The following is a 25,118-nucleotide window of genomic DNA, read 5'->3' on the forward strand; positions in this document are numbered from 1 at the left end:
GAGAGCATGTGTGCACATGTGCACACGCAAGCAGGGAAGGAACAGAGAGAAAGGGAGAATCCTACGCAGGCTCTGTGCTGTCAGCACAGAGCCCAACGTGGGGCTCAATCTCACAAACCATGAGATCACGACCTGAGCTGAAATCGAGAGTCAGACGCTGCACTAGCTGTTTGTGAATACGTGATCCTCATGGGAGCCTCATGACCACCACATCAAATGAGATGGGTCAGGTAATATCATCCCCTATGTATAAGCTTGCCACTGACTTGATCGGGTTAGGTGGTTTTTATAGCCAACTTCAAAGAATACACCCAGCCACTCGGTGATGTCAGACCATCTGTTCCCCCAGATTAGTTTAACAAGGGAGAATGCTTATACTGTACTCACAGGAGAAAAGAGCAGTATACCAAAATTTATTCCCAGCATGATCAAAAATACGTAAAATAAAAGAAAATAAACCAATGTGTTAACAATCTTTAGTTTGTAGCACCGTAACTTGTGTTTTTCTAAATCCCTCTCCAAACTTTTACAATAAACCGAAGTAATTATTAAAATAGGTAACATTTAGTGGGCAATTTTAAAAACTAAATGCTTTAGGGGCACCTGGGTGCTGCAGTCAGTTAAGTGTCCAACTCTTGATCTCAGCTCGGGTCATGATCTCACAGTTCATGACTTGGAGCCCCGTGTCGGGCACTGCACTGATGGTGCTGAGCCTGCTTAGGATTCTGTCTCTTCTTCTCTCTGCTCCTCCCCTGCCTGTGCTTTCTCTCCCTCTAAATAAATAAATACAACTTAAAAAAAAAAAAAGAACCGCTTTATGTGCAGTATCTCATTTAAACTATTTCAACATGGCAATAATGGTTTCAACCATCATTACTCCTATTTACAGATGAAGACACAGTGGATTGGTAACTGTTTAAGAAACTTGGCCAAGGTCAAGGGAATGAGCGGGATGCGAACCCAGGCTGACTTCCTCAAAAGCCTGTATCCCCGGCCACTACATCACCTCTCAAACTTCAATGTGTGCATACATCACCCAAGGATCTGGTTAAATTGCAGACTCTGGTTCAGTGATGCTGATGTTGTGGGCCTATAGATCACACCTTGAAGAGCAAAGCACCACACGATAATCCTTACACTATAATCTTAAAGGAGAAAATCCACCATACTCAACCAGGAAAATGTCTGCTCATAATTCAGATACTATCAATGCTTACTAATCTATAAAATCAAAAATAGACTTTCCTTCCCAATGACTTTCTCAAAAATCTTCTCTGCCATCCATATGGCCGGCCCTACGCCACCCTTGGAAACTCTCATGCAGACACCGGCCCTGGGCAGCCATCGGTGTCAGACTTGCTCAGCCCAACTGAAAGCTGAATCAACTTTCTCATCTCATTAGCAGGGAGGATTTTTTTATCCCCAAAGCTTCCATTAGCAAACACGTGCACGAGTCCAGGGAGCAGGTGTGTGGAGGAAAGGCTGTTGGGAATATCCAGAAGGACACATCGGGCCCACCCTCCACACCCCATTGCAGACCGACACCAGCCCGTCTGCCACCTGCATTCCCCTATTCCCACGGACATTTCCTTTGCAACATTAAAATCATGTATTCTTTAAGTGTTTTAACCTTCCAAAATTTAGCAAGCACTAACGAATTTTATACTTGAAGGACCTTCAACAATTACGAATTAAAGCACCCTTTAATTATGTTCCTAATTCTTCATGTCTTTTTATATGGGATAACCAGATATTCATTGTTTAATGAACCTTTAGCTATCTGCAGTAACCCTGTTTATCTCTCTTAATGCTTAATGCTATGAACTTACTTATCTGATGCCATAAAAGTAGCCCTTGCATAATGAATTTTATTTCCCTAACTTTTCATTCTGTTTATATCTCTTGGTTTTTACTATGTCTCCTGTAATGAATAGATGGGTGATTTTTTTTTTCAGTTAAGAGTTAGTGACAGCTTTTTTTCTTACATCTACTCTTATAACTGGTGTGTTTCTATCACCCTCCATTTCTAAGATTATGCTTACTAATGCACTTCCTTCCTTGAATCATTTATGTGGTTTAGGCAGCAAATTCTTATTTGCTTTGAAATGAGACCGGAAGACAACCTTCAATTTCTTACTAGCTAACATGTTTAACAGTGATATTTCACAAAACAGAACTGTTTTCCCTTTTTCCTCTTGGTAACTTCTCCCTATTAACTCCCTTCAAATGGAATTAAGATGCGAAGCAGTTTTCACTGACCTGTCCTACACCCTTTTTACGTACCACATGCCAGCCTCACAAGGGACTAATTTATCCCCTGATTTTAATATGGTGATCATCGGTTCCCTCACAAAGACCTCTTCTTCTTGGTCTTTTTTAAGTCACAGGTATCTCTGGTAAAGACCTTTCTAGGTCTTTGAAAATGAGTAAGACTGTTCCAAAATCTGGAAGGGAAACAATGTGCCACCCAAGGGCAAAACCAGCTTGACCAGGGAAATTTCATACTTCCTTCAATTGCCTCTCTTTCTCAAAACCACACGTCCTTAGTGTCACCTCCATTCCTTCTAGGAAACCTACAGGGTACTGTATTGTGTGACTAACATTATGCCAAGCACTGACTCAGGAGCTAGACTATCACGGCAACTAAGGCAGCCTTCAAAGAACCTGCCTGATGCCATCCTGCCTCATGGAACTTTAATCACACAAGAAAGGAAGAGTCCTTTTTGCTGTTCAGGGTTGTTGCTGAGTCACATTTTGTAGAGCATAATGCGTTCCGGAACCATGCTTGTAATCCAAAGCACTTGTATATCAAAGCAAACTTCCCCATAAGCAATAATGGAAACTCAGATGATTTGCTCCACAACCCAAAAACATTCATATAAGATAATGACAATCCTGTAATGTAATATAAAACAATGAAGACAACACAAAATATAAAGAAAAATAAATAAATATAAATAAGTTAACCTGCACTTACCTTTGAAAACATTTGGGGCTGGTGTGAGGGAGACAAGAGAAAGGAGGGTTATTGTGTAGAACAACTTTCACTATCGCTGACGGAATCACTGCTATCTATTGGCTCAATGGAATCTTTTTCTTTCCCTGCAACTTTAACAAGGAACCTTTCCAATGACACTTGCTTTTGCCTCCTTTTGAGGATTTCATGGAATTGCAACACTGCATTGTCATTAAACAGATTCATCTCTTGCACTTCTACAGCCTTATTCGAGTGGTGGTTTTATACCCAAATTACCCAAAATATTTACAAAATTTTGCAGTTTCCCACATTTTACACATATCCCTAATCTCATTTGAAGTGAGGGATTCCTCCAGTTTTCTCCTCCTCCTCTGCAGACGAGATGCAGATGTAAACTTTTTATAAAATCTTGCAATTTCAGCCACTTGCATACCTCGTTCGTACTCCTCCATGATTTCCTTAACTTCCACTGTGATTGTCTCTTTCTTACTGCCTTTCTTTTTACCCTTCTTCACGGGGGCCATTGTAGGCACTCACATGGATGTTGACTACAGGACAGTATTGACAAACTCTTGTCATATACTGTATGTAATTAACTGGCAATAAGGAAGCAGAGAAAAGGGTCTATATCTGCAGGCAGCCTGACCTAGAATGAAGCAAAGCACTCCTAAGCTTACTCTTGTATGGAAAAGCAAAGGACTGTCCACGGGTGCTTTGAAGTGACAAAAAATACACCCGTGCCAGTTGTGGGCACCTTCCAATGTTCTGAAAAATCACTGATTTCTGCCAAACAACACGATGTGAGACCAAGCATCCAAGCATGGGAGACAATCACCCACAATTCCACAGTGAGAGAAAGACAGGACCATTGGCTCAGTTGCAATCATGTGACATTCGGCATCATGTGCTACTCATATTGCAAGACATTGTTTATTTATCAAGTTAAAACTTATTAGAAACCTTTGCCCATCTTGTGGAACACTTGCAAAACAAATTATTTGCGATCCAAGGTTTTACTGTACTTGGAAAAGATCCTGATACTCTCCCCTTGAGGCTGAAAAGTGTTCCTTTCCCAGAATATCTATTCCAATGTCTGAGCATCTCCAACTCCTCTGGTGTGTTTATAACTCAAACGTTGAGCGTCCCTATTATATTTTCGACATGTTAGTTTTTCTTGTATTGTCCTTACCATCTACTTGGGCAACATGAAGGAATTTGGGGCGTGCTAAGTCTCTGCCTCCCTGCATCACTGCATAGATCCAAGGATGTACAGTTTCTCTATATATGACGCTTACAAGGCTAGCTCTATCTTTCATTGATACAGAATATTCCTGACAGGCCATCTCTTTAACTTCATCTCTTCTACAGTAATTAGCACCCACACTTTCCAGGCCTGCTTCCCCAGGTCCTGCCAGCTGGCCTCACTTGCTACTATCACACTTTTTCATCAAGCTTATGCTGATGTTTTTATGAAATCTGTTTTCAAAACCCTTTATTCCGTTCTGTTCTGGTTTCTCTCAGCATTGACACTTTTTTATGGCAATGGATTTTTTTCTGATGAAACACCCTACATTGCTAATCACCCTTCCATTGCCCCCAAGTCCCCCATTTTATTTTTAAAATAAAAAACAAGTTATATTTAGAACTTTCCAAACCAATTGAGAGGCTTTTTTTAACTGACTATGGAGCTACAAGAGTGACTGGGACTCATTTTTCAGCCATGTCCAATTAGTTTAACGACTCCCGGAGAACACTGCTCTGATTCAAGGCTAGGACTGAAGGAAAATGTTCTAGGGCTGCCATCAAAGACGACACACTTCTGATATCCCCGAAGCTAACCTCACTGGGCCTTATAATAACGAGAAGGGATTTTTAATGCAGTAAAATTAAACACCCTTTATGCTTTCATTTCTGTATGCCAACAGACACATGAGTGTCCCACGTGGAACACTGGCTCCTTGGGTTTGCAAGTCTTCTCAATCAAGTTATTCATAAATTCCATGTTCCTCCAGCACCCAGTTCCCAAAGGCCTGTTCCAGAGTAAGCTAAATGGCTGCCCTCCCTCTCTGTGGCCTCTCTCCAGGCCAGAGACAACCTTGTCTTCACACTGTGCTATTTGTCTGTCAAAAATCACAGTTGGATCTGAGCACCAGCCAATCCACCCAATTAACAGTCTCCTGATATCACAATGACTCATGAAAAGGAGAGGACATGGGAGAGAGACTTTGGAATCCTGAGGCTCAGCTCACTCTGGTCTGCCTAGAGTTATTAACATGTGACAGACCTGTGGCCTTACTTTCTCACAAGGCACGACCCACTGCCCACAAGAGCAAACCTTGTGGTTTGGGGCAACGAAATGGGGCAAATTATTTCTACCTTATTTCTGGTGCAGTATATTAACATTTCACCTTTCACAATGAATAATATCAACGACTGGTGTTCAGAAAAAGTTCTCCCATATGTGAACCATACAAGCTTCAGCTCAGGGTCAGAAAGTAAGAATAAAACTTCAGTTTTTCTTTTTATATGAGATATTATAATCAGCACTGTACTTCTGTCTTAAAAAATCTATTTCTGGACTTTATAAACAGTGAGCCTTTCTATTTGGCAACCCAGCAGTATTTAAGGGAAGTACTGACCAAAAAGAAATTGCTTTAGGTTGGCATTCCAATAAAATATTTCCAGCAACAGGGAGAAAAAAATTCTCCATCATTAATAGATTCAAAGGCAAGTCTCCTGGTGTTGAAATAACTTGTTTGTTGTTATTGTTTCTTTTAATAAAACAAGCCTCCACAAAGGCCAATTTAAATACCTAAAATGACAAGTTCTCCACAGGGAGGAATGGCAGAACATCAGTTTAAATCTGCCAAAACCAAGCCACTCGAACAAAATCAATTTAGGATGCCCCCTGACTCTAATGGCTAACATCATTCTATCCAACATGATAAACTGGAATCAATATTGACATCACTACCCAATGATGGAATTGTCTAGCACAAGCTAGGGAGTACACCTGCTTCTTCCAGCATACATGAACTTGAGTTGAGTGACTACTCAATGCCAGAGCAGTAAAGCCAGTGGTCCAGCGGTTAAGCGCACAGGTTCAAGTTGTACAGTCCTATATGCCAATTCTGAAACCACCTTTTATTGGCTGTGGGCTTGGAAACATTACTTAGCCTTCTAGTTTCCTCATCTATAAAATGGCAAAGCATACCACCTACCTGAATAAACTGCTTGAAAATGAAATAAGATTTGGGGCACCTGGGTGGCTCAGTCAGCTAAGTCCGACTTTGGCTCAGGTCATGATCTCACAGTTTGTGAGTTTGAGCCCCACATCAGGCTCTGTGCTGACAGCTCAGAGCCTGGAGCCTACTTCAAATTCTGTGTCTCCCTCTCTCCCTGCTCCTCCCCCACTCTCGCTCTGTCTGTCTGTCTGTCTCTCTCTCTCTCTCTCTCTCTGGCTCTCAAAAATAAACATTAAAAAAAATTTTTTTAATAAAAAAATGAATTATGGTATACACACATACCAGAAGATGTTTTTAAAAGAACGGGTAGATGTGTAAGAACCGAAAGATGGTTAAGACAATGCATATCTTTGTTTTTGTAATACATCTGAAATCAGGATGTACCCAATTTATCTTTAATATTGAAATATGTCTGAAGTCAAGATGTACTCAACAGCCAACAGCATCTTGTGATAGCACAGGACAAACAGAAGCAGTGATTTACTGGTCACTGGTGGTACCTGGGCAAACTTGGTCACAGCCATTCATGGTGTCCTCACCTCTGTCCAGTTCTGGGCACTGACAGTACTGAAGAGGTTGGTATTCAGAATGTCTTTTAAAGACTGTACTGAGATCCAATGTTGAAATGAAAAATTAGGGGCACCTGGGTGGCTCAACTGGTTAAGGGTCTAACTCGTGACTTTGGCTCACTGTGAGATGGAGCCCCAAAGCCTGCTTGGGATTCTCTCTTTCCCTCTCTCTCTCTCTCTGCCCCTCCTCCGCTCGCTCTCGCTCTCTCAAAATAAGCTTAAAACAAATTTAATGAAAAATCAGTGTGTACACAAAAAAGTGAGGAAACAGTGAAAATGTGGTGATAGGGAAGCAAATATCTGTCATTGGAAAGATGACTGCAATTCCATCATTTTTGCAAAGCAATTCTGTAACTTTAAAGTACTTAATAGAGGAAGACACACACAAAGAGCTGAAGCCTTACTGTAGTGCACATTAAGGTTAAGAGGAAATGCCAAATGCTTTGGAATAAATGACGTTTCCAAACGGGAGTGGGGGTGGGGGCAGACATAACTAATTCACATAGCTCAAAGTAAAAGTGACAGAATACATATTTAAGTATGTATGTAAAAAATACATATTTAAGTGGAAACAACAAGTCGAAAAATTACGAATACAGAGACATATGAGCTCATTAAATTGTGTGTGTGTGTGTGTGTGTGTGTAAATCCATATAAGGACTAAAATGATATATATCAGTTCATAGTAATTTAGGAAAAGGAGAGATAATGTAAATGAAAGACGAAGAAGGATTTTAATGTTTTATTGTAAGGATCCTATTTTGTTTGAATCTTTATAATAAGCAGGTATCTGGTGTATTATTTTTGTCATGGCTTTAATTCAAGAAGATTACAACAAAATAATGTATATACAGCCATGGCATCCTGCCACATAGAGAAAACCTTCAAGGAGGGACAGCCATTATTATGCACCTAGATACCACGAAAGACACAAGAAATATGACATATCTGTTGAACGATAAAGAAGGTTGTTGCCCACAAGCCACAGAAGAAACGTCTTCTTCAAATCCCTGAAGCCAAGAGCCACAAGAGTTTTAGAACACCCACACGCATGACCCAACATTCTAACTGGAAACCAAAAGAAAGCAAGTCAGAATGGGGCCACCGCCTCTGAAACCTGTTCAAGAAGGACTCATCCGTTTCATATCCCCAAAGGCAAGATATCCACCTGTGCTGAGGCCCTGTGACGTCCACGCAGCTCTGTTCCCATCAAGGCCAGGTGCGCGTCGGTACACCTCACATCCAGAACCCCTTTGCAATAGTGCCTGCAGACAAGTGCCTTCCCAGATAAGGACAGAAGGGAAACAACCCCACTGCCATCACTGGATCATCCGGTTCTTCGAGGACAATGAACACGTTTACGCAGCTTCAAGCCCCTCGAGCAAAGCATGGACAGGGCAGAGCTGGTGCCACGCTGATGAAGAGCCACGTAAAACTTTGAGAAGAATTTTCTAATTGATCCAAAGACAAAAGGGAACACACATTTGCATGCTTGGGAAGCAAGAGCTCCTCCCTGGAAAAGCCTCTCTGAAGAGAACGTGACCGGAGGCACAGGTGCCTGACCTAAGATGACACACGCTTCTCCCTTCAAGCTCAGCATCCCTCTTCGTGGAGCCTCCTTTTTTCCTGCACAAAAGACCGCAGACAATGCACACTGCTGGTCTGAGGAGAGGAGGAAGGAAAACACTTGAGGAAAGCTGGACACTGAACAAAGGGAAATGACAGCTGGAAGGCGAAGTGTCTTAAAGGAATCCGAGTGTTATAAAGTGACACATAAACTCTAAAAAGACCTCAGAGAACAAAGTCCGAGATGAAAATTCCCCCAAAACCATCTTGCCGCTAGTACAGATGGTTTTCCCCGCCACCTGCACAGCCGACCCAAGTTGTAAAGCCCTTTGATGGGAAGGAAGCAGGAATCACAGGGAGGGGAGGGAAGCTGAGAAGAACAGTAACTGCTCTGTAGAGCAGAGGAAGGGGGGACTTCCAGGGTTAAGGTTTCAACACACAACTCCCAAGGCAGACTCTAGGCAGGGTGAACCTCCCCAGTTTCACATTCAGGGAGCCTAGAGGCTTCTGGCGTCAGCTGTCACCCTCCTCAGGAGTCTCTCCCAGGGGAACTGAACCTGCAATGTAAAACTCCCGAAAGTTTTCGCGGTGGTACAAAGGGAAGCGAGAGAGAGAAAGGGTCAGTGCTGGGCGGTTCTAATTACAACTGTACTTTCACATTGAACTTCTGGGGCTGTGGAAACAGAAAGCAGAAACCAGATGACTAAAAGACCCCTTGGAAGGAGGATGCCATCCCAAACCACCGCATCTAGAAGATATTTTGGATGAGCAGTAACAACGCTCAAGGTGTGTGGCAAGGGGGCTTGCTCACCCTAGGGGTTCCCAACCGGGGGGGGGGGGGGGGAGGTGCATTGTGCCCCCAGAGGGCTTTTGGCATCATCTGGAGACATCTTTGATTGTCACAAGTGTGGGAGGCCAGGAGGAAGGAGCCGCTACTGGCTAGAACCAGCGATGCTAATAAATGTTCTAGAATGGCAGGACAGTCCCCACAACAAAGAACTATGCAGCCCAAAAGTCGACAGAGCTGAGGCTGCGAAATCCTGCACTAGACCAACCCCATCCCTGCAATCATGTCCAGAAACTCTAACAATCCTACCTGAAAGAAACATTTGCCATCCCTAGGACGGAGCAGCTACCCAGTCACAAAAGTCCACTTCTTCTGGTAAGCAACATCAAACAGCAAGCAGGGGCACCTGGGGAGCTCAGTCGGTTAAGCCTCCGACTCTTGATTTCAGCTCAGGTCATGCTCTCATGGTTCATGAGATCGAGCCCCAAGTAGGGCTCTGCACTAATAGCATGGGGTCTGCTTGGGGTTCTCTCTCCCTCTCTCTCTGCCCCTCCCCCACGCATGCAAGCACTCTCTCAAAATAAATAAATAAATAAACTTTTTTTTTGACTAAAAAAAAAATCAAGCAGATGATGTGACAAGCAAATGCCGCATCTTCAAAGTACCTGGCTGCTTTCCCAGCAAACATTTTTAAAGGTACTCCTCAGCATCCGAGAGAGCAGATTCTTTTACAACAATTAGAAAGAACAGCTCTTTTACTTACACACACACACACACACACACGCGCGCACGCGCGTGCGCGCACACACACAACCATCTTAAAGATCTCCTTGGAGGTCAGGTATAGGCACTGGCAGAAAAACCAGCACACTTAGGATGGCCCAACCATTTCCAAAATACTCTAAAGAGAGAAAGAAAGAGGAAAAGAGAACAAGAAAACTCCACAAACAAAACAGATCCCGGAGGATCCAAAGAACAAAACTTGTCCCCAGGGGCTATCTTACAGTTAAAAATAGTTCCATCAGCCTATGGCATATAGCATCTTTTATTTTTTAATTGTAAAATACAATAAACATATAAAAAAAGGGGGAATGTGTACATATAGATCTCAATGAACAAAAACAACCCAACCCTCCTCACTCTCCACCCCCCCTGCCAAGTAATTACAATTCAGGTCAAGAAATCCAACCATGGCCCATGGTATCTTTCCACCAAGCCTCCCCACCATGAACACAGCAAAACAGACCCATGCTATTTTGAAAAGTTCCATCTTTCCTCAAGGATTGAGATTTATTTTCTGTATTTCCCATGAACACCAACTGGTAAGTTCAGAGCAGTGACCACAAAGCGAACAGATTTAGGGAGGAGGGGTGTTTATGGAAACAATCTCACTGACTGTTAAATTCACAAAAGCAAGTGGGAGTAAAGGCGTGGAAGCTGTGTGCATGATTCCTGCAAACAAGAAGCCAGAGTTAGAATCCAAGCGTCAGTCCTCACTCCGGCATCCTGGGTATGAATGAGTTCTCGTGAACCATAAAATGACTTCCTGCCACACAGTACCATTGAAAAAATTCAACAAGATCGTGCATTTAAAGTGGCAAGCAAAATATCTCACACATGTATGTGCCTGCCATCAATACTGGGTCCCCTTTCTCCCTGGGCCCGTGCAAACAGGCAAGGTCAAGTCTTTACTATGAGATTATTTGACTACAAACTCTCCTACTCCCAGCTTCTTCTAAAATGCTTCATGAAGGTGAGATACAAGCCCACTTTCAAGTTACCCTGGAGACTTTGGTAAAAAGGTGTCTACACCAGTCTTGGAGGCCCAGAATTGACCATCCTGCCCTTTCCTATTCACTCGGCTGTTCCTCCCCCACCCATATCAAGGTCAAAGGCCTAAGTGGGCTATCAAATAAAAACACCTCAGACCCCAGCAGGGAACCTTTGTCCCATCTCTTTGAAGAGGAACAGCAACAAGGTGTGTTTATTTGTACTTCGGTACACAGTGCCCAGTCTCATCTACCAGGGCTGGGCTGCGATGTTACTCAACTAGGTAAAAATAATAATGAAATCTACCAGCTCACACCATTAAGTAGATCTTTCCAGGAGAAAAGGTCAGTACTCACACTCCTGGGAGTACACATGGGGGGAAAATCCAGCGTGTTCACTGACAGAAGGAGAATGTCAGGGAATGGAAGCAAAGGTCCGCCCAAGGGGAGGTGGGATTGAACACCCGCAGGACACGGCCACCATCAGACACGGCTCATCATCTGTGCACTTAAAACCCAGCAAGCCCACCACGGGAAAAGAAACTGGACATTGGATGGGCTGAGTCTTTCTCACAGGATACATTAAAACATAACAACAGCTAAAAAATCAATGCTTCACTTCACTGACACAAACAACATAACAAAGGAAGAAAAAGAAAACACATGGAGGTGTCTGGGGTTCCTGAGCAACAAAGACCTCCGGATTGCTCTTGAGATGTCAGTGGCCTCCCAGCCCTACAAAGAAACTCAGAGTAGGGTTCAACTAACTATGACCCCAGTTTTCTTCACAGACTCTCCAAGGGGAGACAGAAATCCAAAGTACTGGCTTTTATAATCTCTCTTGTTTTTCCAACTTCCCAGAAGAGGACCAAGAAGCTGGATATGAGATAGAGGGGTGGAGTCTCTGGTCCCACTATGAACCCCAAACTGAACCACACACGGGCTTCTCTAAGAGGCTGGAAGGCCAGGGGCACCCGGGGGCATCAAGAAAAATGACCAGCCCTGTTTCTGGTAACACACTGGGTCAACGCAGAATCCATGCTAAAAGGATGATGCTTAATGTAACACGAAAAATGCACACACAACCCAACCTGCCTAGAAGTTTCTAAAGCAACAACTGTAAAGGTGATTCAAAGCCACACTGATACAATGACCACAGAGAATGGAAAACCACCACCACGGACAGTCAGGAGGTTCTGTGACCCCTAATCTCTCCCTCCCCACTGTGACTGTTTATTGTAACGCTATTTTATACATATACACGTATTAAATAACCAGCATTGACCAGAGAAGGACAAAATTAACTTCACAGCTATTTTTACAGACATGGAGACTCAACCAAAGCAACCAAGTACCAACTGGGAATTGCAAAAAGTGTCCACTGAGCCACAAGCAAATCTGAGGACACCTACAAGAGCCAGCTTCCAGACTGTCCTACTTGGATGTTACCATAGGACACATCTCCGCTATGCAAATGGAGAGCATGAATTTAGAGGCCCTGGAAAGCTCCCTGTTCTAACAGCCCCCACACAGGCTCACTCACACCTACCTATAGCTGCCAATGCCCCCTTGGGACTCTTTTGCTGGACTGGCCTGACAGTTCAGGAGAAACAGGGCATTGTCCCCCAGACTGAGTTAAAACCCCATGGCACCTACCACCATTCCACCATCACTGGAAGGCACGGCAAACCCACAGACACCAAAACAGGTCTCCAGGGGTGGGGATGATGTCACAGGTCTGAGAGGTGGGAAAGGCTGCCCAGTGGATTCTGAGGAGGACCAGGACCAGGGACTTCAAGGAAGGAGGGGGATTTCTCTTTCCAAACACACATGGGGGAGTGGGGGAGCTCAGAGTGATGTCAGCCTCAACTTCCCAACACATGAACCACCACAGACACCTCCACAGCAAACAGCTAGAAGCATCTGGGGAAATCAGGCATACATTAGATAAGTGGATAGCACAAATGTCAGGCAAGCATGCTTCTGCTGAAGAAAGTTCACTGGGCCCTGTCACCCACTTTCTGGGCATCAGCTGCCCAGGAATAAACGTCAGGGGGCGGGCCAAGCTGAGGAGGGGCAGCTGACAGCTGTGGCCAGCGGGCCGGGGCAGAGGAGGAAGGGCTCCTGGGCTGGAATTCTGAGCGTGACCACATCAGCAGAAAAGTTCCAGGGGACAGCACGCTGTCAGGAAGGGAAAGAGGCTTGCTGCTTCCCAGAACCTCAGGATGCACCCGCTGCGGTGATGCCTGGTCCAAAGGGCCTCCAGATGAAGCTCGGGTGCACTCTCAACGGGCACCTCGCCAGTCTGGGCGCTCGCTGAGGAACAACTCGGGGTGGTCAGATGACAAACGTTCTGCTCCCAGGATAAGTGGGAAAGATTAATAATTCCCAGGTCTGGCCCTGCATCATCTCTCTTTACCCAAACCAAACACAGTCTCCGGAAGGAGTGGAAAGAAGCCACCATGCTACCCGCCAGACGTCCAGGGGGGAAACTGAGGCACAAGGGTGCACGCGAGGGATGCGGGAAGAGGCCCTGGGGAGGCTCGCACAGCGCCCAGCACCGGGAGCCTGGGAAGATGGGATCAGGGAAGAGTTCCCTCCCCTCCCCTCCTCCCTTCCCCAAGACACACAACACACACACGCACTGGAGCTACGCCCAATCGGGGCAGCAGCCGGGATCTCCAGCCGGGCTGCACACAAAGCCCCGCCCGCGCGCACAGCCCTCCGCACCGGCCGGCCCGCACGCCCACACAATAGGACTGCGCGCACCCCGCCGCGGCCCCTCGCCCGGGTCCCGGCCAGCCCGGCGCCGGGGGCCGCCCTCCGTGCACACTCGCCCGGGAGACGCAGCCGGGCCGCGGGGAGGGCGCGCGATCGCAGCCAGGCTGCCGCACCCCCGCCCCGCGCCCCGCAGGAAGTTCGCCCGACGCCCTCCGACTCACCCGCGGCGCTGCTCAGCAGCAGGCACAGCGGCCCCAGCAGCCACATGGCGCGGCCGCCGCTCCCGCTGCCCGGCGCCGTCGCTGCCCCCGCGGCCGCGGCGCTGACCCCGCCCCTCGCCGCGCCGGCCCCGCCCCCCGCTGTCCCTCCGCCGGCGCGCCCCGCGCGCCCCGCCCGCCCCGGCCCGGCCGTCGGCCGCGCTCAGCCAAGTTTTGCTAGCGCCCCGCCGCGCGCGCCATCCGCGCGCTGTCCCGCGTGCCCGGCTGCAGGGGCTGCCGACGGGGCTGCGGAGCGTCCGGCCCCCTTGGCCTCGCCGCCTCCCGCCTGGGCTTCCAGGCTCTTCCAACAGCCCGGGCTCTGTTCTCTGCCCCCTCTTTTTCCTCCTCCCTTAGCTCCTCCATCCTCGAGGATGCGGCGCTCACCGCCTTCCAGACCCAAGCTGGAGTTCTTGACTTAACTATAAAATTAGTTCACTCCAGGGAGAGACAGAAAAAGTTTGGAAAAAGGACCAAATATTATGAGAAAATATGCATTTTATTTTTAGTAGCAAGAGCAGAATACCGCGACCAGTGCTTCTCAAACTGTAATATGCATTGGACACTCGGGATTCTTGTTAAAATGCCGATTCTGACTCGGTGGGTCTGAGGTGGGGCCGGAGATTCTGCTTTTCTAACAAGCGTCTAGGTCGTTCCTAGACTGACATCTGAGAACCACAAGTGGAGTAGGGAAGCTAACACCTTTAAGAGTTATTTCATCTGGATCTTGTCTACCTATGCCCAGTGGAACACTGGGGCCCCCATTTGCGGAAAAGAAAAAAAAAAAAATGTAAAGGCCTACGCCCAGATGCAAAATGAACAGCTGCTCAAATGCAGTTGGAGCTCCGAGAGGCGCTGGTGAAAATTGCCAAAGGGTTTTAGATGGTGGAAGAATGCTGTGGCACTTTTGCGCCCCACCCTCCACCTCCTGATCCTCCCCAAATATGTAAAGTTGTGTTACAGGATCAACATGCAGAGTAGATCTCCATAATCAAGATACAGAGTAGTACCTCTTCCCCCAACAAGTTCACCACTCGCCCCCCAAAAAATAAAAAAACGAGTACAAACAATTGCCCCAAACTGGAAATAATTTATATGTCCATCAACTGGTGAATGGATAAGCAAATTATATTATATCATGTAATGAAACATAAGTGAATATCAAACGCATGCTAAGAGAAAGAATCCAGCCCCAAAGGGCACATTCTGTATGATTCCATTTATAAGACCCGAGAGGAGGAGGGAAGCTAAGCTATAGGGACCAAAATCAGATCAGTAGTGACCAGGGTCTGGGGCTATGGGAAAGAGATGGGTGCAAGGGGCACAAGAGAATATCATACATTTGTCAACGCATATGCAACTGCATCCCTAAAAGGCACACCGAAGACGGGCGAATTGTACTGTGTATAAGTTGTACCTGTTTGGAGGAGTCCAGAAGGTGTGGGTGCTGGGACAACTAGCCAGGGAGGTTATAGCAGGGATGCCGGCATCACTTTGGGGGTGAACTGGAGGCAAGCTCGCGGATGCTGAAGTTCAGTGACTTTTTCGTTGTTAGCTCTAGTCTAGAAACGTGACAGCTCAAGGGGATCAGGTCAAAATTTTAAAACACCAATGACAGTTCAAAGTAATGAGAAAATGTGATGTGATATAGGAAAGTTTAACAAGTTCCACACTACAAAGTAGTGTGTCTAGTGTGGAAAATATAAATAAATTATCCAAAAAATTTAGCATTCAAGGAGTACATCCTGGGATCTGTGAACACTAGAGAGACTATCCCATGGGCTTCAGGGAGTTTTAAAGCCCCTAAAATTGCATGCAAAAAAGGTAGAGGTGGCATGTGCATTTTTTCCAGGAAGTCCCTAGCTTTTGATAATGACACCCAAGAAGGGGCTCCTGGGTGGCTCAGTCAGTTAAGTGTCCAAATTCAGCTCAGGTCACGATCTCACGATCTGTGAGTTCGAGCCCCGCGTCAGGCTCTGTGCTGACAGCTCAGAGCCTGGAGCCTGCTTTGGATTCTGTGTCTTTCTCTCCCTCTGCCCCTCCCCTGCTAATGCTCTGTCTCTCTGTGTCTCAAAAACAAATAAAAACATAACAAAAAAATTTTTAAATGATACCCAAGAAGGTAAATAATTTCTCCTCCAGCTGCTCGTTTTCCTCCAAACCTTAGGAATATAGAAGGGCAATGGACCTAACCCACTGCTAACGATCTTGTTTCCTTAGGTCCCTTTGGGCCCATGAACTTTGGGAATGATTTAGTATACATTGCTTACTCTCCACATCTCTGTCTCTCTCTCTCTCTCTCTCTCTCTCTCACTCTCTCTCTCACACACACACACACACTTCTTTTAAGTGTACTAATGTCTTTGAAATGATTTGAAGAAATGTAAAGCCCTCTTGAAGTTCAATTGTTTTTATACTGAATCACTCCCAACCTCCTCACCATATCTGTTGGGACAGGCTGTGAAACCATTCTTTATACTTCATTATTCTCCCCTTTCCCAGTTCTTAAAATCCCATCAAAAACACAGGGCATTCTGTTTCCGGAAAACACGATAGGTTCTAATGTCAATTGTCCAGGTCTCAGAGAAGCAGTTGCAAGTCTTTTTCTTATGCTTGGTTTAATAAAAATCAAAACCAGATTGCATTTGTCTCTTATTTGCCAAGTGATACACTCTGTCCTTGTATTTGTGCTTCTGACATGGGTTCCCATTGCTGACAAAGAAGTGAAGGGACTTGGTCCCTCTGTGGTCATCGGTATAATCTCCACCACTCCCTACATTTTTGTATCACTCCTCATAGCAGCTCCCAGAACATTACAGGTGAAATAGCACTGCTGGGCTTGAGCTCAGGTGTTTGGGATGTGCTCCCATGCTCCTCCCACTTGTTCACACTAGCTCTATGACCTTGGGCAGGTTATTAACCTCTCTGAGTCTCCATTTCCTTGTGGGTAAAACAGGCATCATATGAACACTTGGAACTTAGGGCTGCCTTCAAGATGAAATGAGACAGTATATGTAAATTCTTTGGCATGGTACCTTGCATATAGTAATTGCTTAAGAAAAGGTAGCTGCGGTTGTGGTTGTGGTTCACATTACAAGGTAGCTGGTGTGGCGGCCAGTCTCCAAGATGGCTCTCAAAGATCCTTGCCTTCTGGTATCCATGCACTTGTACAGTCTCCTCCCCCACAGAATGGCCTTTATGACCAATGGATACTGTAGAGGGGTCGCTGGGGAACCTCCAAGGCTGGGTCACTTGGGTCATAGCAATTTCTTCCTTGTGTCTTAGATCCCATGCTCTGGGGGAAACCAGCCACCACACTTAAGCAGCCCTGTGGATAGGGCCACATGGGGATGGTCTGAGCTTCCTGCCAACTTGCCAGTCATTGGACTGAACCATCTTGGAAGTGGAACCTTGAGCCCCAGTCAAGCCTTCAGATGAAAGCAGTCTTCATGAGAAATCCTGAGCTGGAGCTACCCAGCCACTCCCAAATTCCTGATCTGCAGAAGCCATCAGAGATCATAAATGTGTATTGCTGTTTTAAGCTACTAACTTCCAGAGTAATTCACTGTGTAATAATAGGTAACGTGTAGGATTGACTTCATGGTTCTAAAGGATGCTTTAAATGAAGTAATACATGGGAAACCCTTAGAATGTTGTTTAGTACATAGCTAAGCATTCAATAAACATAAGTTTGGTTGTTATCATAGTTGGTTTTTCTATTATTGTCATCGTCACTACCTTTCTTCCAAAGCATCTAAGATTCGGGCCTGTCAAATTTCAAGAAGGCTCTTTCAAACTTGAAGAACAGTTGAAACCATCAAGAGGGTTGAAGAGGAAGAACTAAAAGGACTAAGGAAAAACTTTATTTACAAGAAGTTTACTGCAGGGGCACCTGGGCGGATCAGTCGGTTGGGCGGCCGACTTCGGCTCAGGTCATGATCTCACAGCTTATGAGTTCGAGCCCTGCGTCAGGCTCTGTGCTGACAGCTCAGAGCCTGGATCCTGCTTTGGATTCTGTGTCTCCCTCTCTCTCTGTCCCTTCCCTGCTCACGCTCTGTCTCTCTCTCAAAAATAAATAAACATTAAAAAAAATTAAAAAACAAACAAAAAGTTTACTGCAAACAAGGAGTAAGCAGCAGAGAAGGAGCTTCTCAGGCAGAGAAGTAGCATGAGAAGCTTTACTTCCAGAGTCACCTCTGTGGCTCATGGTTTTTCAAGGGCTCCATATCCCCTGGTCTGCAGTGTTCCTTTGTTTCGTGTGATTTCCATTCCTCTCTCTTGTATGTGAAGAACACAGAAATTCACTTGAGGATACAGCCAAGGAAGAAGGCTTGTTCCACTTCAGACTGTAGTGGGTGGTGGAAACTGCCTATTGAGAGACTATCTGGTGGAAAAAAGCCACTATTTCCTTCCTGAAAAACACCACACACACACACACACACACACACACACACACACACACACACACTACCCCCGACATATAATCAGGAGAAGGCCACAGAGTCAAATGACTGAGGGAATAGGCTTGAGGTGGCTCGATACACTTGAGCTCCTAGTCCTACCAGGAGGCTGAGAAAGTCACTTTATCTGAGCCTCAGTTTCCTGTGAAATGGGCATAATAGTGGCACCCAACCTCCTAGAATTGTTGCATAAAGCGAAAGGACCCCCACACATTCCCTTAGTTATCTGCCAAACGTTTGCTGAGAATCATCTCTGTGCCAAACACTGCTCTAAGCTCTGGATTCCTGCAGTGGGCAAAACCATGGAGTCCGTATGGAGTCCATAGTCTACGTGGGGAGTTGGACACACATCAAACCGACCAGTGAGCACACAGCATAACGTCTGGTGTCACAAGGGTTATGGGACGCACTTACCAGAGCTCCTGACTCAGAGCTCTGATTTCTTTATCTCTTCTGACTTAGGACCTACATGTGAGGGGGAAGTAATACCAGGAAACGTGAAGGTTAAAGCTTTAGGAATTTGTGGCAGACAACCTCCCAGATGGCCCCCAGTGATGCCACTTCCTCATATTCACACTCTGTGTCATCCCCTCCTTTGGGTGCTGCTGGACTGGTGACTCAATTCTAACAAACAGAACACTGCCACATGTATGGGATGTTACTTCCAAAATTAGGTTACAAGAACACTTGGCGTCCTATCCTCCACCCCACCTTCTGTCTCTCTGTCTCTCTCTCTTGCTTGCCAGCTGCCATTTTCTGAACTGCTTTATTGAAAAGCTCAAGCAGCAAGGAACTGTAAAAATGTCCAGGCAACAGCCAGTGAGGAACTAAGGCCCTGAATCTGACAGTCGACAAACAACTAAATCCTGCCAACAATCATCTAAGTGCGCATAGAAACGGATCTTGCCCTAGTCCAGCCTTCAGATTAGACCCCAGCTCTGGCTGACAGCTTGACCACTATAAACACTGAGTCAGTGAACACTTAACATCATTGAATCTTACCTGGTCCCCTGAGGAAGGCAGTGTGAGAGAATCATCACTGATCAAGTGTCTGCTTCAGACATTGTACATTTATGATCACATTTATCTTCACAATAATCTCTGAGTAAGATTTTTTAATTTCTTTTAACGTTTGTTGATCTTTGAGAGAGAGAGAGAGAGACAGAGTGTGAGGAGGGGAGGGGCAGAGAGAGAGAGGGAGACACAGAATCTCTGAGCTGTCAGCACAGGGCTCGACACAGGGCTCGAACTCACAAACCGCGAGATCATGACCTGGGCCCAAGTCAGGCACTCAACTGACTGAGCCACCCTGGCGCCCTAAGGAGTTAGAGATTGTAATCCTCTTTTCACAGATAGGGAATCTGAGTCCCAGAGAATTTAAGAGAGTGGCTCAAAATAACCCAGGGAAAACTGAGGTTCAGAGTCAGATCCTTTTGGTTCCAAAGAATTTCTACAACACCACACCAAACCTTACTGCCTTCTAAAACAAAAAATCCCCAATTCATAAAACCCAGAATGTGTTTGCAGCTTGAAAGATACTGCGCTCACTAGGTAAAGGCGCTCAGCACATCCAATAGAACTTGATTTCTTATGTAATACAATTCAGCTCCTGGAAAACTTTTCTGGATGCATCTAATTATTGTAGTTCCCACCACCACCCCTCAAAACAATGCTGAGCAGGAGAGGTCTCCCAGCTAGAAATTAAATCATCCCCGAGCTGCCAAATGTACATACTTTTTTTTTTTTAAGTTACCAGGCTAATCTACAGAAAAATCCTGCTGGGAACCAACAGAATTCTTGTAATTCATGTTTAATATAGTCCCTAGCTTACAGAAGAGACATCTATTGACATTTCCTAATGAAAATGTTGCACCATCTGAAAAAAGGATGAAATTTTTACCCCTCATTTAAAAAAAAAAAAAAAACATGCAGCTTGTTATTTTAATGCCTCAGTTTTACTGCCCTTTGAATGAAGTTGTCTACACCCTTAAAAGGGTGATTTTTCACTTGTGACCAGTCCTGGAACCAAGAAACAATTATAGGAAAACAAATTTAACCTTCAATTTATCATCAGAGCCATTTTGCCAGTTTTCCTAGCAGGCAACATTTTTTTTTTCTTTCTCAGTGGGAAAGGGAGAAAAAGTGGATTCATTAAACATGTAAGCCTATCATGCTCACAGCGAGAAGTTTGCTTAGGATTCTCTCTCCCTTCCTCTCTGCCCCTCCCCTGCTCGCTCTCTCTCTCTCTCTCTCTCTCTCTCTCTCTCTCTCTCTCAAAATAAAAAAACTTTAAAAAAGCGTAAGCCTACTCTTGGCATATTAATTTGAGGGGAAAAATTCTCATAGAATTATATACATTTACAGTGTCCAGTGTGGTAGCCATCAGCTACATTTGGCTATGTGTAGCTGCATTGCCAACTTGAATGAGGCTATTCTGAATTATGATCTCCCCAGGTACAAAACGCAAACTAGATTTCAAAGACAGTACAAAAAAGAATGCCAATGATCTCAGTAAGATTTATGTTGACCATATGTTGAAATATAATATTTAGATATATAGAAGCAAATAAAATAATATTAAAGTTAACTAACTCCACTGGTTTCTTTCTGCTTTTTTTTTTTTTAATCTTTTTAACGTTTATTTTTGAGAGAGAAAGAGAGAGACAGAGCGTGAGCAGGGGAGGGGCAGAGAGAGGGGGAGACACAGAATCCAACGCAGGCTCCAGGCTCTGAGCTGTCAGCACAGAGCCCGATTCAGGGCTCGAACTCACGAACCATGAGTTCATGACCTGAGCTGAAGTCGTAGGCTTAACCGACTGAGCCATCCAGGTGCCCCTCTTTATGCTTTCTTAATGTGGTTGCTGGAAAAATGTTAATTTCATATGTGGCTTGCATTTGAGGCTCACAACATACTTCTTTTGAACAGCGCTGATGTAGACAATAGTTTATTTGGTAAATAAACACATGATCTACCACTGTTCCTTGTGCCACAGTTGAATATAAACCCACTTGAAGACCACTCACTTAGGAAGAACTTTTTTCTTTCCTGTTTCTCCAACTGAATGATTTTGCCTCCAGAGCCTGTTGACCTTATATTCTAGACATCCAAGTTAATTGATATAAAAGCGATTTTAATATCATAATGTCATAATGCCATAATATCAGTAGGACAAATGTACCACAGGGCCAAGAAGGGAGGGGAAGAAATGAATAGAGAAGAGAGAAACCATCTTTTGAAATAACATGAACATTTGACACTTGAATTCTGAAAAGAACCCCACACCGAATAAGATTTCCATTTTCAGTAGGGAAATTTATAAAGTAATTAACTAACAAGGCAAAAGTCACAGGAGATATTCACTCAGTGACAAATGCCAAGAAAATGATTCCAGCATGCCTAGGTTTGATTACCTTCCCCAGGTAACTGACTTTTTTTCACAAACAGGTAAGCAGTAGATTTTAATTAGAGTACTCACAAAAAAAAAAAAAACCATCTGGAAGGTAAATAGATTTACATTTTTAATCGGACATTATTGGAACATTTTCCCACACTGTGAAAACTCTGTTTTAATAATTTAAGTTGTTTTTCTCAGAGTACCTCAGCCTACTTCTTTGAAACACCTCTTCATTTCACGCTAGATTCTTTGGGCTTGATTGACTTTAATGTTTAAAAGCTTAATTCCGAGAGCTGTTTGACTGCCTGATCGGGGGGCTGCTGCTGTGTGGGTTTGTAGTTCAACTTGGTTTGGGGCGGGGGGGGGGGGGCGGTTGTGCAGAGAAAATGGTTTTTTGGGGTTTCTCTTTTTTTTTTTGCATTCTTCAGTGAATTCTCACACCCAGTGTGGAAGGGAGAGAACAAAAAGGACCAGGAAGGGAAATTTTTTACAATTTCCAGAACCCTTCAGCATACGTATAATGAAAACACAGTAGAATTGCAGGTTTTGTTGGCTTCTGTCAGGCAGTAACCATACCTCCTTCAATGTAGCTAGTACTTTCTACCCCATTGTTCAAGCCAGAAATCAACATGGACCGCTTGCATTCCTTCACTCCCCAACATGATCAGTTACCATGATTTGTATATTCTACCTACTGAATGTCTATTGAATGCAATTCACCCCTTCCCCTTCCCTTCTGCCCCTTCCTTACCTGAGACCCCCATGTGTCTCTGCCTGGGTGGCTTCAACTCTCTCCTAACTAAACTTTTCAGATCTTGTCTTGCTCCTTCTCAATCTCCTGGAAACCTCTGTGGCCTCCATTGCCCACAAGACAAGTTCAGACTTAGCTAAGTATATTCTTAATGAGCTGCTGCTGAGGCTGACGGTCGTGGGGGCCAGGGGCAGAGAGAAGGGTGAAAGGTGAGACCAGATGAGTAGGCAGGAGACTTTTGGTTATTGTAAGGAGTTTAGTCATTATCCTGTGAGCATTAAGAAGTCACAAATGGTCAATTTTAAGCAGGGACATGGCAGGAACAGATTTGCATAATCTGTTTTGTTAAAAGCAAGGGTTCTTGAATTAAAATAAAAACAAGGGTTCTGGAATCAAACTTGAGTTCAAAGTCTGACCATGCCACTTAGCTCTGTGTCCTTGAGCAATTTCTTTAACTTTTCTGAGCTGGTTTCTTCAACTATAAAATGGAGGTTAAGTAGGCACAATTATGATATCTAAATGAAGTAGCACTTAGCATACTATTCAGCTTTTAGTAAGCACCCTACTAATTAGAACTAAATATTACTATTAATAACTCCTAATCTTTCTGTTTTTTTCCAAGAAGCCCTCCATGAGCCCTCAAGACTGAGTTAAGCTTCCTTCCCATGTGCTCTAGTAACACCCTGCATTTATCTCTGTCTGTAGGATTTATGAGTTTGATCATAATTGCCCATTAAGATCGCCTATGGGTTCTTTCCCCCACTAAACCATAGCTTCCTAAGGTGAGAACTAGGGCTGACATGGTGAGAGTTCCTTTCATATTTGCCAAATAAAAGAATACCTTAGGGGACCTGAGTGACTCAGTCAGTTAAGCATCCAAGTCTTGGTTTAGGCTCAGGTCATGATCTCACGGTTGGTGAGACTGAGCCCCCATTGTGCTCTGCATTGACAATGCAGAGCCTGCTTGGGATTCTCTCTCTCTCTCTCTCTCTCTCTCTCTCTCTCTCTCTCTCTCTCTCTCTCAAAATAAATAAATAAACATAAAAAGGAGAATATCTTAGATTGTTTCATACTTCGATTTGCACGATCACTTCTGTCCCATCTTTATTCCCACTTTTCAGTTAAGGAAACAAAAGCTCACAAAAATCCAGTTTTAAGCCCAAAGTCCTATAGTCAATAAGCATCAGAGCTGCAACTTGTCTCTGGTTCTGTATCTCACCATGGCCTGGGAGAAGAGACACTGGAAATCAGTAACACCCTCGAAAACGACCTTCCAAGAGGAAAATGGGTGTTTTCACAAAGCTTCATGAAATGGCAAAGTGAAGAGTAAAATGTTTCAGCTGGAAAAATACTAGGTAGCCAGAAATCAACCCCAATCTTACCAGAAATAATAATTCCAGGAAATGGAGCCACATACTCAAAAGGGAATATACTCCAGGATACACATAATAAAGTCACCTTGGCAATGCTTGTGCCTTTGTGGCCAAGCCAGGGAGGGACTGAATTTAAAAGAGCATTGCAAGGAGGACATTTGCCCAAGCTTGCCCATCCTAAGAGGTGTGCCAACCCACCCCACAATGTCCAGCTCCCTGCCATATAATTGTAAGCCTGATCACAGCAAAACTCCAGAGTAATTGCGATGAAAATTTCCAAGGGGGAAAGATCAGAAGGTGGTAAAGCTAGAAGCTGTCCACGTAGGCCAGTTGGCTCAAATGTCACAGCATGGTGCCAATGAAGTCAAAGTTGATACTGGTATGGGCCAGTTGGCTTTGCACTGAGGGGGAAAGATGTTCTATGGTCACTGGCTAGAATCTTCATCCTCACTTGCCCTGCCAATGCCAGTAGTTGGGATCAAAAGGGAAGCGGGTAAAAGAGTTTAGAGAACTTAATGCCAATCTTGACGACCAGGACTGACATTCAGGTAGCACACATCAGTACAGACAGCCATCTGTCAGAACAAAACACCTCTGGACTAGTTGGCAAATAGCACCGAGTCCCCTGAGTGCCTCCCACATCACCCCAGCTGCCCAACTCCTCCCCAAAGCAAGAGTGAGAAGTGCCAGGAAAGGAAGAAAGCATAGTTTCCACGAGTTTCCAGTATTGGGGGGATGGTCTGATTTTACAGGATTTACCAAACATGTACAAAATGAGGCAATGTTTATCAATTTGAATATTTTTCTATTTAAGTAACATAACAAATGAGAAAGAAAGTCTCAACATGCATCTTGAATTTTGGTTCCAACATTAGTCTCCCTGGGACTAGAAAAGTTTTTCCATGAGAATAATAACAGCAAATATTTATTAGGAGTTTTATGAGTTGGGATTCCCCAGAGCAGAGCTTGAGACAAGGACTTGGGTGCAGAAAGTTTACTGGGAAGTGATCCCAGGAAGCAGAAGTGAGGGAGGGAATGTAATGGCAACAGCTAGAGAGAAGTCAATGAAAAGGTGCATTTCTTGAGCTGGTAAATGTGGGCAACTGAGGCTCATCCTGACTGTGACCCTCTGGGATCCGCATAGACCACACCTCAAATTATCCCTCTGAATCAGGGAATGAGACATTTACCCACAGATTCCTGTCTCCCGTTGGTTGAGAATTAAATCTCTGCATTTCCAAGTTGCCCCAC

General features: G+C 44.7%; 1 protein-coding gene across 2 annotated transcripts in view; it reads right to left on the reverse strand.

The window, feature by feature from the left end:
* The window catches only part of LDLRAD3 (low density lipoprotein receptor class A domain containing 3), a 240,536-nt gene extending 226,565 nt beyond the window's left edge, over nucleotides 1-13,971 (reverse strand). The window contains exon 1 of one of the 2 annotated variants that reach the window (XM_027072881.2): nucleotides 13,856-13,934. In XM_027072881.2, the coding sequence (XP_026928682.1) occupies nucleotides 13,856-13,901 (46 nt within the window). In that variant the 5' untranslated portion in view covers nucleotides 13,902-13,934. Of the gene's footprint in view, nucleotides 1-13,855 lie in introns of both variants that reach the window. The other variant, XM_027072879.2, reaches the window with a different exon arrangement.
* Nucleotides 13,972-25,118: the final 11,147 nt, after the last annotated feature.

Source organism: Acinonyx jubatus, chromosome D1, assembly GCF_027475565.1.
Source record: "Acinonyx jubatus isolate Ajub_Pintada_27869175 chromosome D1, VMU_Ajub_asm_v1.0, whole genome shotgun sequence".
In the NCBI taxonomy this organism is placed as follows: domain Eukaryota; kingdom Metazoa; phylum Chordata; class Mammalia; order Carnivora; family Felidae; genus Acinonyx; species Acinonyx jubatus.